The sequence below is a fragment of the Paramisgurnus dabryanus genome, chromosome 11 (genome assembly GCF_030506205.2).
Source record: "Paramisgurnus dabryanus chromosome 11, PD_genome_1.1, whole genome shotgun sequence".
In the NCBI taxonomy this organism is placed as follows: domain Eukaryota; kingdom Metazoa; phylum Chordata; class Actinopteri; order Cypriniformes; family Cobitidae; genus Paramisgurnus; species Paramisgurnus dabryanus.
The window spans coordinates 846,556-864,117 of record NC_133347.1 but is presented as its reverse complement, the minus strand read 5'-3'; the positions used below and the strand labels follow the sequence as shown (position 1 = coordinate 864,117).

At 35.4% G+C, this 17,562-nt stretch overlaps 1 protein-coding gene across 2 annotated transcripts in view; it reads left to right on the top strand.

The window, feature by feature from the left end:
- The first annotated feature begins 9,524 nt into the window (after window positions 1–9,524).
- The window catches only part of dock5 (dedicator of cytokinesis 5), an 89,066-nt gene continuing 81,028 nt past the window's right edge, over window positions 9,525–17,562 (top strand). The window contains exon 1 of one of the 2 annotated variants that reach the window (XM_073816173.1): window positions 9,525–9,686. In XM_073816173.1, coding sequence (XP_073672274.1) covers window positions 9,644–9,686 — 43 coding nt within the window. In that variant the 5' untranslated portion in view covers window positions 9,525–9,643. The remainder of the gene's footprint in view (window positions 9,687–17,562) is intronic. The other variant, XM_073816172.1, reaches the window with a different exon arrangement.

The window sequence follows — 17,562 nt, the reverse complement described above, 5'->3', positions numbered from 1 at the left end:
TTTGACTGGTTGTAACAAACATATTTCACAGTCATATATTTTAATGCATGTATTTGCTTTTAATTTTAACAATCATGTGATGTGATAAATGAATATGTAAGTCTAATTATGTTTTCTCACAATCATTAGTTTCTAAATTAATATGTTGTCTTGAAATCTGCATGTAGCCTATTATAATAAAATATATATATAAAAAAAAGAAATAATACATTTAAATAATAATTTAGCATAAAGATGAGGTATAGCATTTCTGGCTTATTCACTGGATCAAAATGAAATAAATCCAAATAGTTGGATTGTATTTGAACAAATGCTGGGTTGTTTTTACCCAAAATGCTGGATTGTTTCATATAACTCAATGTTGGGTCAAATATATAAATTTCTTTAAACAGAAAATACTTCCTATATATTTCCTATAAAAAAAGTGTCTAAATGTCTTCTTCAGGTTAAAGTCAGTGCTTAGTGTGACACTGAACACATCTTGAACTCTGTTGAAGAAGTCATTAAATTAGAATGAGAAAATAGGATTTATTTAAATTTAGTTTTAAGTGAGCCCACAGGTTCATGCTGTGGTGGATCAAGTGTAAGTGGGGCTCATGCTAAATATTGACAATTTATCTTATAATTTTATTCTCGCTTTTCATACAGCATACAAATGTAGCCTGTATTTTCTGGTTGTATTCTATAAAAAGAAACTAAGAAATAATTATATATACTTACTACTATTGCAAAAACAACAAATCTTATGGTGGCATGGTGGTCTAAGACTTTTACACATAGTAAATGGATTAATACTGATATATTGGTTAATAAATCACCACAGTGAAAATTGCTAAAAAGCTGATGGGCATGTAGGTGTGTGGGTCACTTCACAATGTTAGTTGTACAGTATTGAGTTAATACATAATGGTTGATTTGTTAGTTTTGACTGATGTTTAAACTTTCTGTAGTTTGTTTCTTTTATTTTGTTTGCTTGTCCAACAAATCACTTTAATGAAGCATTTTAATGAAGTAAAAAAAGTTCTGCTTGATCTGGAAGTTCTCACTCTTGTATTGATGGCCTTGCCAGGAATTTAAACAAGCCAGTCAGTTACATGTGATATATTGGATATTTGTCCCCTGTTATCCTGAAAGTTCAATAATGCAGTGAAGTATCAAGGTTCCAAAATGCCTTTTCATTAATTTAAAATACCGTAGGGGACCATTTTAATTTACAGCATAATTCAATTCGATTCAATTCAACCTTATTTCACAGTTAACACTGTTTAAGCTTTATAGAAGGCACAAAATAGAATATGCACAAACCCAATATACATTAAACACAGACAAATCAAAAGTTTAAGAAACTCAAAACTACAAAGAAAAAGAAGAAAAAACTTATTCGCATAACAGCAGGAACACTGTAAAACCTGCTAAGTTAACTCAACTCAAACCATTTGAGAACACTGGTTGCCTTAAACCATTTAAGTTTTAAAACACATACATACTGCATGAGTACTGTGAACTTGAATATAAGTGCATATTTGCATATGACTCAATACATTTAAGTTCACTGTACTCAAATGTATGTGTTTTAAAACTTAAATGATTTAAGGCAATTGGTTTCCTCAAATGGTTTAAGTTAACTTTTTAGGTTTTCCAGTGAAACCTGCAGGAGCCCTAAAAATGCAGCATTTTTGTCAAATCAACATATATTATTATGTTACTTTAACTTAATTTAAGTTAAACACTTTCAAATTGTTTTTATAAGTTATGTCAACTTATCTCAAGTAAAAACTTGCAAAACCAAGTTGTTTTAACTTTATGCTGCATATTTTATCAACAAATTACAAAATCTTTATTATAATGCAAAACCTTAAGGACTTATAACTTAAATGTCAACAAAGAAGTATGGTTGCATGCACTGTAAAAAAAAAATGTTAAAACAACTTTGTTTTGCTAGTTAATTCAACACACTCTTTTTAGTTTTTACTTGCCATAACCTGCCATAACTTGACATAACTTAAAATATTAAGTTAAATAATTTCAACTTGTTTTTATAAGTTAAATAAAAATAAAAATATATGTTGATTTGACAAAAATGCTGCATTTTTGAGAGTGCTGTTGGGATTTTAACATCAATATAAGAATCCAGTTAGATTGCAGTTAAATAATGCAAACTGATACAGACAGTAATACATTAAGATCAGCTGATTTATATTGACAGCAGTGATGATGGGAAATAATCAGAGTATGTCAAGAGGTTAAAAGAAGATTTTAAGGAGGGGATAAATCAATAAAAAATATAGATAATCAATTGAGAACATAGAAATCTTTCCTAGAGAGCAAACCCAGTTTGCTAATATGGGAGAGGTTCAAATTCAGAGATGCCTTTTAGTGATGGAAGTATGTGAGATCATTTATACTAAATATTCATAGGATTTTTTTGTTGCATTGTTTACCTGCAGCAGTGATACTAGATTGTGGAATATAATTGTAAAGACTTATAAAGTTGCTTTTTGCGGCTATGAAATTGCACAGTCATGTTTTTGGGTAATGCGCTGGTTTATGTTTGAGCCTCGGCTGTGAGCCAATGGGGAAGTGAAGAGATGCTGAGTCGGGTCCAGTGGGACGGTATGGGCCGATACAAGGCTAAAGAGTTCAACACGGCTCAATTACCAAACCAATATGAATACAACACAAAGAAACACAGATATGTGCAAGTTTAGATGCAAACACATTAAGTTTAGAGACATAATTGGAGGCTTACAGCTTTATGCTACATGTCCCATATGGATAGGCCTAAATAAGATCAATTCTTTTAATTTTATGCAAACATGTGTCTGTAATACTGTCCTGTTGATCAATGAATGATTGGATTTGGGAATTCCTGTCAGACACCATTCATTTTATAACAAAGACTTCAATTTCTAACATAAATATAAACAGACTTTAAGATCCTGCAGTCTCACGTATTTGAGTTTTATGCTCACATTATATTGCTTTTCTCTTTCAGGTCCAACAAAAGCGAACAGAATCTGTCAGCATCTCTCTGTATTTGTCAGCAGCTCGGTGATACTGTGAGTCTGAGCTCTGGCTGACATTGCCGGTTTTCCTGCAAACTCACATTTCTGCTCTCCTGCTCTTCTGCACATTGTTGGGTGTAAATCTGAAGCTCCGCCCCTCTGCAGCACCCAGCTGCACTCGACTGAATGCTCAGACACACAAAACACACAAACACAGACGTGAATCTGATGTCTCATTTATAGAGATGCCCGACAGGGTGGAAACACCACTTGTGTTTGCTTCACAGCAGACTGGAGTCTGTGTTTGATAGATAAAGTGAGTGTGTGTCAGAAATGAATGAACACACGCACACACATACAGACCTTTGAAGCTATTATAAGATGTAGTGTCTTCATCAAAAATATTTACTTAACTTAAAGCCTTACATTATATAGTATTCAACTAGAATGCATGCTTTTAAATGCTTATAAATCACTTTAAGTAGTCATTGAAATAGTTTACTCAAATGCCACAACTAGTATGAAACAGATCACTTCATATTGATTAGGATTGGCTCATGACATATTTAACTACGTCATTTGAAGTCAAACTAATGAAGAACATTGATACTAGCAATATAACATTAACACAACACAAAATCAATAGATAATCTGATCTCTTTGCTCTGTGAGTATAGCTTACTGCATACTGCAAAGTATATACTTATTCTGCCTACTATTTTAAAATAGTATGCAAACCAAACTACGAGAAGATCTGTTTTTATTTAAATTAAATATTTTTCAAGAGTTACTTTATATTTGATTGTGTGTTGAAATAATAAGCAAAGGAATTTTTTTAAATGCCAGCATTGGTTCATTTATTCCAAGTGCATTTACTTTTATGCATTTGGCTGATGCTTTTATCCAAAATATCCAAAAAAAAATATGTGTTTGGATCAAACCCATGACCTTTTGCGCTGCTTATGCAATGCTCAGCCACATATCTACAGTATACAAGATCAACTGCACATCGTTTCATGGCACATCCCACTGAGGGATAGGCTGGGTTTTATGACTCAGTATTGTAATTTCCCAAGTGCCCTTTAAAACCATGCATGCCAGAATGCACATGAAGCAAAAACAATAACAATAGTTTTGCATGCTGCATGTGCATAAATTCAGTGCTGTATATCCTAACAAATCTTGTTTTTATCACTGCAGCTAAACAACCAGGAACAGACCTGTTTGTGACAAAAGGAAGAAATGGTATTTCGATACGCACAGAGGACAGCAGTTTCTAAGATAAGTCTCTACCATCAAACCCTGCTGCGGAGATCTTGTTAGGTATTTGCTAATGTTTCTGCCAAGGAACAGAGCAAGTATAACTTCATTACTGCAGTGGACATAAATCTCGTGTAAACGTGTATGTGCCGGCCAAACACACACACTCACACTACATCTCAGGCTGTTGAGTCAAAATGATGAACAACCTCTACGTCCGCGCCAACTTTTATGGTCAAATCTATTAAAGCCTTATATGAGGACAAATACTGTACCTATCTCTCATCATATCATGCTGTTTTTCTTTTTAGTAAAAAAGGTATCTCTTGGATTTTTGACCATGCATTTGGTGCAAAAGATGCTGCAGCATGACTAGAAAATGACCTGCTGTCACCTGACCTTTACCCTCTGTTCACGACCTAAAAGGAAACACCCAGAATCTGCAGTGCAGTTTGAAACCTTATTACTCCCCCCTACTGCTCTCTCTCTCTTTCTCCCAGTAAGATAATGGCAAATGCAGTTACAGATGAGGAGAGGTGGTCCCACTTGTGACGTGGGCTGGTCCAGCACTGCATTGCACCCAGACCACACCCCACAACGACACCCACATCCAGCCCACAGACAGACTATGATGCATCTTAAAGCAACGATGAAGGTCGATGATGAGTTGCATACTATATTTGAGGTATAAACTGTGCTGCAGTGGTCAGTTTTGTGAATCTGTAGGTTTGGTCTGGCACAGCTTATAAGTTCATCAAGTTCATCAAGTTCATTTACTTTACTCTGCCAATATCCTTGCATCATCTGATGTCTGTGCTGAAATGCTTGTATTGACCCTAGCATAAAAAGCAGTGAAATGCATTAAAGTAACAATAATGTGAAAGGTTTGGAAGATCAAAACAGGCATTTTAGCATGATTGCTATGAATAAATACTAAACTTATCTGTCTGCATTTGATTTTGATGACACAATGTAAAAATCTAGCATACTTTATGCAACATTATCATTCTGCAAAGAGAATATGATATTTAATTTATGGATGGAATTTAAAATTCTAGTCACTCCTTGTTTTTAATTTCAAAAGTTGCCATAATTTTGGAGAAATGAGACAAACGTGGGGACATCCGGGGCGCTGTATCGATCCCATCAGCGATTCCGAACCCAGAAACGCTGCATTTCCTTGACAAGATTGAAGGTTGCAGTGCTGAGCCTTTGACTTGAACCGAGATGTTTTAGCAGAAAGATGCTGCTCTGGCCAAAAGCACTCGGGCTCAGGCATGCCAGCACTTACGGATTGGATATGCTGTGTACTGCTGATCAATTTAGTTTAATGGCAGAATGGGGAGGGCTTTGAGTACATAACTTCATCTAGAAACTTTGCATGTCCTTTAGTTTTTTACTTTTAAAAGCTCAGCTATAGCATTTCACCTGCTTTTATATCTGTTACAGTCTTTTAGCTTAAAACAACAGATTCACCTTTTGTTGTTCCTTGCAATTTGTGAAAACATCATTTGTCATCGAGCAATATCTGGAATATTTTATGCTGTTGAAGCAGAAAGACAGTCGTTTTCCCATGGGAAATTTAAAAATATTTGTTATTTATGATGTTTCAGACACTATGAGCAATCAAATAAAAAATCTGATTTGCTCAAACATTGCATATTGCATTTATTGCTCACAGTTGAGTGCCTGCCAATTATGGAGAACTTTTTTGCTTCAATGACCAACCATTTAAATGACCTAAGTTTTGTTCCAACGCTTTTAGAGAAAATGGTTAAAATATGTACCCTTTAACATATTATTATTAACATATTATTAACTGTTATTAACATAACAGTGCCCTTTAAAAGTTCCTATAATGATTTATGTCCCATTATATATACATTTGGTACCAAAATGTACCTTTGAGATACTAATACCCATGGCAAAAATTATATATTTGTAGATACCTTTTGAAATATATTTAAAAATATAAAAAAATGGCCAAGAAAATTTATTGGCTGAAAGATGTTTACAAAAATATATTTTTCACCAATATATTTTTTGCCACTTTTTGTATATTTTGCATTTAAAACATATATTTAGTTCTACATATATGTTTAACCAAGGCAAATTCATGTCCAATTGGTAGAATTTTTTTTTAAAAATATCTGGTTTGAATAAGGTTAAAATTAAATATATTTTCAACTACATTTTGAAATATTTGTTATATGAAGGTTTGCCGTATGGGTATGTATCTTTGATGCACTCTTTGGTACCAACACCTACTTTTGAGGTACTATTATGAACTCTTTTGCACCTAGCTGTACTTTTTGAAAGGGTACTGGCCCAGTGATTTTTTTTTTATAATGAAGGCCAAAAAATCACAGATTTTCTTAATTGTCAGACTGTTTTGATTTGTATGATTCATTATAGTGCTGAAAAACAGCTAACAAGTTGCCAGCATATTTGATATTTTGTCTACCATAACATGGAGCTGTAATCTATTAAAAGCTTAAATATAATAATTTTAGTTGCTGTATAATTTCCATACTTCTGCTTTAAAATGTACACAACACTAGCTGTAAAAAACAACACTAGCTCCCTCTACTGGACACTGGAGTGTATTTATGTTGATCAGAAAGACCGTATCCAATAATTAACATAGATTTATTGAATAAATCCAAATTAAAGTTCGTACGTTTGTTTGTATTTGAATTATTAGTAAATTCTGGTTTATCCTCTACAACTTTGTTTTCTCTACATTAAAAAAAAATGTAACAGTATACAAGATTTCTCAGAGAAATCATACGTATCTGCGCAGACCGATCGGCCTATGACATCACAGTGCCGGGATCTCTCACGATACTTCAATGTCATACGCGAAACCGTCTGCGCAGCGCTTTATGAATTCCAACAATCGACCCCTGCCTCCCTTCGGAAGACCGGCGTCACACAAGGTGTCTTCCTATCTTCACTGGTGGCCTTAGGAAGGATTCGGGTGGAATTCTGGGGTCCGAATTTGAGCATTGGGTGACGGGTTCGGTTACCGGTGCCGATCCCTCGCCCTCCGTGGACTATTGGTGATCCTCAACCGAAAGGAAAGTCGTAGGGGCTCGCTCAGTTTTCTATCTCATCAAACCATGCATCACTCCCTCACATTTTTTATGAGTTATACTATGTGATAGGCAATATTATAAGCTATGTGTAATTTTATAGCAATATGTATTCCAATTACTAGTCACCGTTATTGGCTTACAATTATTGTTTAAGAATTTGCATTTAATTTAATTTAATATTGATGACCCATGCTACATAAACCTAATGATTTTATGTAACTGACTGTATAACGTTACGCTGACAGGTTGACCTTCAGATTCCATTCATAACTAACCTGACTCAATAAAGTCCAGTAAAATGTCAAGGTATATTATAACTCCAAAAAGTCATGAGGAAGCGATCATAAATCACCCTGTAAAAATAAAACTGTCATTTCAATGTCAAAAGTAAATCCATACTGGTTTTGAATAACATGAATTGAATGCAGTGAGCCATATTGGACACTTGATGGCTCTCTGTTCCTGCCAAAAACATGGGGGCCATGGGTCAATTGTTAAGGGCCTGTGAGAAGAAGACTTTTAATTTGACATTCTTCTCGTGGCCGAATTCATTCTGTAGTTAATTTTATTTGTTTACATGTTCCCCTAAAATTCCCTGCAGGCTGGAAGGAATGGAATGTTTTACTCGGCATTTGTGTTATCTAGAAAAAATATTTGGAGCATCTAAAAAAAGACATCATATTCAACAAATAAATTGTACTATTAACTTATTTAATATGTTTTTATTAACTTTGCCATGTAAATTAAATTGAAAGGGTGGTGGATTTGACCCAAAGAACAACTACACAATGAACAATGGACACTGATAATATTATTCAAATGATTTATACTGACTATAAATAGGCTACATCACTGGCAGCCCAGTCACTCAAACTCTTGAATTCTTAGAAGATAAACGTCATGAGAGTAAACCAAAAGAGCAAGATAAAAGTCTCTAAAAATGTTTAGTCTATAGGCCTTTATGATTGCAGAGGGATCATGAAATTAGTTTTGTTCAGATATACTGGAGATTTTGAGAAGTGGCAATTTGATTCAGACTTAAACAGCTGGGCTTTTGCAGAATAAACCCTCCTACACAAAGAGTGTTGCACTTTTCATTTCATTTATATATTACACTTGCAGCTTAATACACTACGCCTTTAAAAACATATGTATACAGTGAGTGAGCGAGAAAGAGAGAGAAAGAGAGAGAGACATGAGAGATGTAGCAGTTGCTGTAACAACAGAAGATTCCAGACATTCCTGCCCTTTAATGCTCCATTCGGTATCTATGATAATATCCCAGTAGGAATGATTAAGGCCATGTGCCAAATGTAAAAAACAAACATACAAAAAAGCTCACAGTTTTTCTTATCTTGAAAATAAAATAAAGGTTTAGTTAAAATTAGCAAGCATTATTGGCAGCCAATGCATTCGCAGTTCATATGTGCACAAGTAAATAAATATGTATTTGTAAACAAACAACAGTACATGAAAAACAAAGATTCAAAGCACAAAGTTAAAGCTATGCTGCTTAAAAACTTCCAAAGAGAGACTACACTTAATACATCTCAAAGTCAGTCAATTTTATTGTCGTTTTTTTCTTTTCTTCACAACAAAGAGAGAAAATATACAGTTTCCCAGGAAACCTTGCAAAAATTCAGCCTTCAGTAACACTGTGCAAGCCTAAAGTACATGTACAACTGCAACTGTAGCACAATGCAGATGCATTAACTCTTCGAAAATACCATACATGATAATTAGATTTATTTCACTTTTAAATATATTTTGGTAACACTAATATGGTTGTATTTAAAAAAAAAATGAATTAGCTACCATGAACTTACAATGGCTACTTCTATAGCATTTATTAACCTTTACTCATGTTATTTTCAGAATTTACTGACAATATTTATATTAATAATTAAAAAAAAAAATACTAACATTAGCACAATAAAACTAAAATGAACAACATATAACATTAACACAGATTAATAAATCATGTTTGCTGTGTTTTTAATTTATATAATATTTGACGTATTTGACGTAAACATAAACTGATGACGACTGTGTGTGTAGCCTAAATGAATGAGTTTGTGTTCGAGAGAGCGCGCGCGCGAGAGAGAGAGAGAGAGAGAGAGAGAGAGAGAGAGAGAGAGAGCGAGAGAGAGAGCGAGAGAGAGAGAGAGAGAGAGAGAGAGAGAGCGTAACCGGAACTGGAACTGTTACATTCAGACAGCAGATCCTTCACTTTACACTTTATTCATATGATTTATTTCATCTCACTAAACTTTTCCCGCCATGACGCGCTGGATTCCCACTAAAAGGGAGAAATATGGAGTGGGTAAGTGACTTTAAACGCGCTTTCGCGTCTCTTCCTTCAGTTTACACGAGTTGCGTTAGAGTTTGAGCTCGAGCTCAGCCGCACCTTTACCTGTAAACACACCTGAGAGTCCTGCAATGAAAAGTTTTAAGTTGTCATACAGAAACTTCCAACGGAACAAAGTGTTTTAGGGTTGTTGACATTTTGTATCACAAGTTAGTTACGCGGATGAGCGTTGTATGCTTATTGCTCTTTGTTGGCTCAAACATTTTTACATTTTTAGTCAAGTTAAATTTACTTATTTTTTAGTCATGTTTTAGTACACATAATGGAGCGAAATGCTGTGTCTTTTGTAAACAATACATACTGTAGATATACAGTATGCAACAAACTGACAGAGCTGACGAAGTGACCCTGTGACACTGCACAATTTCTGTTTAAAGTGAGAGCACCTTTACACGTGCTAATATATTTGCATGTACACTATATTGTAAACGGTTTTCTGTAAACTGTTTTACTTTGTTTTTCTATTTTGATTATATTTTATCAGACTCCTGGGGCCCAGTTGCAAGAAACCATGCAACAACCTTTAGATGTAATTGTAAAAGTATTGTCCATTGTTTTTCTTGTCTTAAGGGCTTGTTTTTTTGCATACAGTTACTAAGCAAACTTGCAACTTGAAACATGAAATGATCACAGTCATAAAAAAACATTTCCCTTCCAGTAACATTAATCTGTGCATATGCAAACTGAACACACCCATAAAGTCCAACAGATCTCTTTATCTGTGAGTGATGAAAGACAAATCAAGTTTCTGGATTGTTTTCTTAATGCCTTTATCAACTTTCAGGCCATAATAAAAGACCTGCATATGCATCCGTGCCGTTTAAATGAGTGCTCGTCTTCACCCTTGGCACTTTTAAGTAGGACTGGGCAAAAAAAAATAGATTTTTCGATTAATCGTTTTTTAAAACATGGTCGATTAAAAATCGATTCTCAAAGAGCAGAATCGATTTTTGCTATATTTATTTCCACAAACATTGACCGGAGGAATGGAAGCATTTTAGATTTCGCAAGCAAGACGTGTTGTGGCTTTTAATTTCTTTTTATTAATTACCCACTTGTAAACTGCTGTTCACTGTTCTTTTTTATTAATATAGTATGTGTATTAAATCTATATTCATTGAGTTGAATCGAGAATCGAGTATAAAAACCTACCTGAGAACCGGAATCGAAAATTTAATCGAGAATCGGAATCGAATCGATTTGATAGCTTGTGAATCGAAATCGAATCAATCTGGAACATCTGAATCGATACCCAGCCCTACTTTTAAGATGTCCCAGTGTTGGAATGAGTGTTTTAAATGTGATCGTGAACGAAGATGTAAATATTTAGCATGGAGTGCATTGCATAATAGGATTTAATGAATGGGTGGCTTTTGCATATGAGCTTTTATTTCTGAGCTCCATGCAGTGCACTACTGTACTTGGTGTTTATGCCAAGTCTGGTCAGCTGGCCGGTTAAAACACAGAGCTGATTGTTGTGTTCGAGCGTTTTTATAGTACATGTAATCTGTTGGTCAGACATCAAACAACTAGTTTGCTAGGTTCGCTAGGTCTTTTTTAGCTTTCGTTTCAGTTTTGCCCTTGCCCATTTAACTGCAAATGATGATATTTTTAGGGTATAGGTTAGTGAAGAAGATTTTCAGCAGGAAGTCTTCACAGTTCAACCTAAAACATAAAGGTGTGATAACGCTGTTACCACTTTGTAGGTGTGAGCAAAAATGTGCCATTTTTGGGTGTAACCTTTTAAATGCAAATGATCTGATCTCTGCACTAAATGGCAGTGCCGTGGTTGGATAGTGCAGAATAAGGGGCAGTATTATCCCCTTCTGACATCACAAGGGGAGCCAAATTTCAATGACTTAATTTTCACATGCTCACAGTGAATGGTTTACCAAAACTAACTTACCGGGTCAGATCATTGGCAGAGGTCATTTGACACCAATGAGAACATATTTATGAATAAAGACATTGATTTTGATTAATAAAACACTTAAAATCCTACGTACAGTCCCTTTAATATTAACACAATTATCAGCACACTATGTTTAAAAAAAAATGTTCCTGCCCTCACTTGGTGACGTTATTTACCATCCGGCCCTCAGCCTAAAATGAGTTTGACACCCCTGCATTAGATCAGCAGGCGGTCTTTGTGGTTGCTTGAACACATATGACCACATGCGTGTGTGTATACAATAAAAGCAATCCCGTTGAATGCTTTTTGACTACCTCTGAATGTGGTTAAAAGTGGACAAGCTCAAAACATTTTGCACCCCATATACACCTCTATTAAGTGTTGTCCACTTGTGATCTGACTAGCCAAAACAAATCTTAAAAATACCAGTTGTAAACAGCACCTAAATTTGTAGATACAAGTAAAGCAATAACAACAAAAATCACATGGCAACATAACAAGTGACGGCGTGTTTGTGACCTCTATGTAGGTTATGTCATTGTGTATTCTACACAAAGACCGGTCAGAGATGAACTATTAGCAAAGCCCGCGTCCCAGCATGCACCAGGCCTGATCATTGTGACGCCTTTATGGCCCAAACAGCAAATCACACGCTCAGATGATGCCTAGTGTGTAAGTGCAACATTGTCTGCGACAGCCAGGCTGTGTTTTAAATCTAAAGCTGCTGCCTAGTTAGTCAATGACTAAAACAGACAGCATTATGATGTTATCCATAATCTGCACAATAACGTCACATTTAATAATCTAGAACGAATTCAAGCAAGCTTAAGATGTAACCGAACAAATATTTAGTGACCACAATGCAAATTTCTCCCTAGAAATGAGAGAATAAAATGAAGATATTATCATCAATGAATAAATTTGATGCTCCATCAAACGTTTCTCTCTGCTGTTTTTCCGCTAAATAAATATCAATGCTGGGCCACCGCCAATCAGAAGGAACAAGCTGGAGGTTTTAAGCGATTTTAAATGTTTTTTTTAATGCAATGACAGAGGTTTCCCGCTAAGCGTGATGAATGTAGCCAGAGGCGATGGAATTCATCATCTATTCATGTGGCTCTCCTCTCCAAGGCCTAGATCTGTTTGGGTGTGTACAGGATACGTTATGAGCTAATATGTTATAGATCATTAATCTGACCCAACCAGAGCAGAAGTTCATGAGCACTGTAGCACATGACTCTTGAGCGGAAGTAACGGCACGTTTCATATAAGAGTACTACGTCAGATTTAATAGATAATAATACGCAAACACAGCTGTTGTTACATACTTTGCCATTGAAAGAACAGAAGAACAGACTTATGGGTTGTGTGTGCAGTGCACTAGTGGACGCATGTCATGAAACATAGCCTCGAGCGTTTGAGTTTATCAGCGAGTCTTTATTTGAGCTGAACTGTGTGCATGCCTGAACAAACACTGAGCTTTGAGCCGAGAGTCAGCGTGCTGCAGATATTATTGCTTTCTCACAATGCAGGATATTGCAGTGCCTGATATAAACAATAAGTTGTTTTTGCCTGTTTATTTTGATTGTTTATCGTGCCAGCCGAGGGGCGAGCAATATACGCTGTAATTTATATAAAAGTATTCACAAAATTTAGACCTATGTACTGTTTCATTCTAAACGCATTTTGTAATAAAAGAGACTTTTGATTTTAAACAATGTTTAGAGTATAAAGCTTTTTATTTGAACAACTTGACAGCAGTAGATCAAATGCCTGTAGCAACAGTAACCAAGGGGGGCAGGACTTGATGATAAGTCAAGGCCAACCCATGGATGATGCACCTTCGTATATGAAGAGCTCAGAAAAGCCGCTAAATGCCACCTCCATCAAAAATGAAATAAGTAAGGGATAATTTATAGACAGCAGGTTGTTATTGCAAAAATAAGCCCTGACAGTATGATCAGGAGGGTCTTGTAACACACTGAAGGGGCTTATTTCACGAGAACATCTGGCAGCCTATATGTTATCCTGCTTAATACACAGCTATTTACCTTATAAGTAAGTAAGGAGCATTAAATATTGATTTGATATTTATTAGCCAATTTTTAACAAATGCAAACCTTCCACGAGGAAAACACTTTTATTTTAGGTTTATTTGTCACGAATGCGCTATTTGGTTTAATCATTTGTAAATATATTGTTATATATGTTATTAAAAGACATTAAATATGAATTATTATTGTAGCATCCACGTTACCGCGTGTTATTAGTTTTGAGCGATTGTTTTCTGGGAAGAACAAACAGGCAAATTTTGCGACTGGCCAATCAGAATCAAGCATTCCAACGAGCCGTGTAATAAATATATTGACTGCATTATCTCGGCACGTATTATAAATTCATCAATTAATTTCGCTTTAAAGTCGCTTAATCCAAACCTCAAGCCGTTCATTAATAATGCTCTGTTGCCAAAATCTGTTAAATGCCACAACGAATTTTCAGAAAAGTCCTCCAATTGTGTGTTCCTGTATAGCTCAGTGGTAGAGCATTGCGTTTGCATTGCAAAAGGTCATGGGTTCGATCCCAGGGAACACAAATACTGATAAAAAAAATAGCTTGTAATGCACTGTAAATCGCTTTGGATAAAAGCGTCTGCCAAATGCATAAATATGTATGTATATATAAGTGCACAAAAGAGGAATGGGATGAACGATTGACCGAATATATTACATTTAAAGACAGAATGTTTGTAGCCTTTTTCTTTAATGCAGAGAGAACAGTGAAGAGTGCCTGAAAACCTTTTTAGTAGTGAAGGTTTTTGCACGCACTTAAATGTGTTTTTTTTTTTATCGAGTCCTGTAATTGTAAAACAAAATTTGTAAAAATAAGAAATTGTAATAACTTATTATCTGACTAATAATCTTTTCATTGCCATTAAAGTGTAAACCTAAACATAAGAGCCTGAGAAAAAAACGCTCACTTAGTACTTACAAAAAAAAAACATCAGATGCACTTAGAGGATTTTTCATCTGAAGTCTCACATCTTCATACTTATATGTTTGTGCATTTGGCAGGCATTTTTATCTGAAGTGCTTTCAGTGTATACATTGATCAGTATACTATAGGTTTTCCCTGGGATTGAACCCATGACCTTTTGCACTGCAAATGCATTGCTCTACCAAATGAGCTACAGGAACATTATAAACCGTAATAATAGTGATGGTTACAACCAAAATCACATAACAAGCCTTTTTTAATACTTTTTATACTTAAAAAATCTTGCTGCATAATTTTGTTTAAAACGACAAGATTTAAGGCAATTTTAGTTGAATTTCTACCCTGCCCATTCCTCAGTCCCATGCACAGCACACTGCTTACTGAAGGGCCATTGAAGCCACACCCCCTGCATGTACTTGCATTCTCCCATAACATGCACAGATCATTTCTTGAATCCTGCAAACAAAATAATCTCAAAATGTTAATCTTTGCATGTATTCACGTAAATAACATACATTTGTTTAAAACGTCCTTGTGCTGTGTGTAAGCGAGTGTGCAACAACATTATACTGTTGCAAAGACATGAGAAAACATTTAGGTGAGATATTTAAAAAAGCAGTTCCCCCCCACACACACTTACTCCACCTTAAATAAAAAAAAAATATATTACTTGCTACATTTTAACAGTTTAACTAGCAAATACCAAAATGTGTTTATACTAGGGCTGGGTATCGATTCAGATGTTCCAGATCGATGCGATTTTGATTCACAAGCTATCAAATCGATTCGATTCCGATTCTCGATTAAATTTTCGATTCCGGTTCTCAGGTAGGTTTTTATACTCGATTCTCGATTCAACTCAATGAATATAGATTTAATACACATACTTTATTAATAAAAAAGAACAATGAACAGCAGTTTACAAGTGGGTAATTAATAAAAAGAAATTAAAAGCCACAACACGTCTTGCTTGCGAAATCTAAAATGCTTCCATTCCTCTGGTCAATGTTTGTGGAAATAAATATGAAAAAAAAAAATCGATTTTGCTCTTTGAGAATCGATTTTTAATCGACCACGGTTTAAAAAACGATTAATCGAAAAATCGATTTTTTTTTTGCCCAGCCCTAGTTTATACAGTAGCTAGTTAGACAGTAAATCAGATATTTAAATGTAAGCTAGCACTATTATAATATAACTATAATAATGTTTATTATGCTATTGTGTAACTCAATGAAATAATCAATTAAAGTTCTACCTACAATTAAATCAGTCAAGACTCCATTTTTTAAATTTGTATTACCTTGCACGCACGTCTGCTTTATGACCACACAAAATGTTTATACATTTCCTTAAATTCCTGGTAAGTTTCCAATTTGAAATATTTCCAAACTTTCCCATGAAAAGTTTTCGTAAATTTACCGAAAACTTTCTTCCCCTTTGCAACTCTATTTTCGCAGAACCCTGATGCTCAAGTTTATATATTGGTTAAGACTGTTTAACAGGTTTAGCCTGTATATTCCCCACACATCATATCAATAATCTAATATACTCTGTGTGTATGGGAATAATAATGTTTGTCTACTTCCATTGCCACAGTATATCCTATCTGTGCGCACACACAAGTGTTTATTTTTGTGCATTCAGCTGACAGTAAACAGTGTGATGATGGCAGGTGCATGTCACCGAGAAATCTTAAATTCCCGCTGTAGTGTCCTTCAACATTCAAGAGGGAGGGAGAACTCAAAGCTTCAGACTTCAATCCTATAGTGTAGACATGTACAGTCTGAGGTTCATCTGCAGTTCAACAACCCAAAAAATGTTTCCACCTCCATTAAAAAGCCTTCCAGTAGGCTCACATTCTCAACAATTCAATTGCGTTTTGTGCCAGACAGTCTTGTGTTGTCTATCATACTGCTCCTAACAGGATGATGACATGGGCTCAGGTGTGTTATTAAGTGTGACTGCTAGGGCAAACATCGCTATTATTTGTTTCTCACACTGGAGTTAGAAATATGAAGAAACACCTGACCCTTAGAGTCATAAAGTTTTGAATGATGCTTCAAATCATGCGGCTTGTTCTGAAGAGTTGTGTATTAGTTTTTTTGTTCTGTATTGGCATTTCGTTCAGACGGATCTGGCATTTTGGGAGCCTGAAACCTCTATTTTTTGAAACTGGGCCCTATGTGTGTTTTGTGTGTACAGCCAATCGATATATTTTATGTCACGTAAACATAACGTAAACAAGCTTTATTAAAGCAAACAAAGGATCATGGACAACAACAAGGTTTATTTAAGTCCATTCTCCAAGCCCTGTTTTTAGTGTTTCTTTGTGGCAGATTACAGCGCCACATACTGGACTGGCATGTATACTACATTGATAAGAGTCGGTTTCTGTGCTTTCGTTTAGAGATCGACCGATATATCTGTTTCCCGACAATCAGTACTGGTTTTACCCCCAGTCCGACCCCCTTGTACATTCACACACTGACGGCGGCTGTCCGCTGTAACTCTGGACGCAGCTCAAATCCCAAATATGTCCCAAATATGATGTGATCCTAATGATTAACATAGGTTGCTAATACATATTTTGCATCTTGAAGTAGGCTCCTTGAAGTACCTGCGAGTTGTACAAACTACGCGATGCGCTGCTTGTCGCCCGGTGTGCGACCGCCTTTACACTGAACTTGAGACATTTTTGTTGAAAGCACAACATATTAGATTTCTGGCTGTCTGAATAAAGTAATAGAGACTTCAGGAGAGGTTTTGTGTGACACCTTAAAGGGATACTCAAAATTACCTCATGATTTACTTGCCCTCAAGCAATCTGAGATACATATGTCCGTCATCTTTCAGATGAACACTGTGGATTACTTCTGTGAATGATGGATGCACTTTATTGGGTCAGAGGTTGTTCCCTGATCCCTG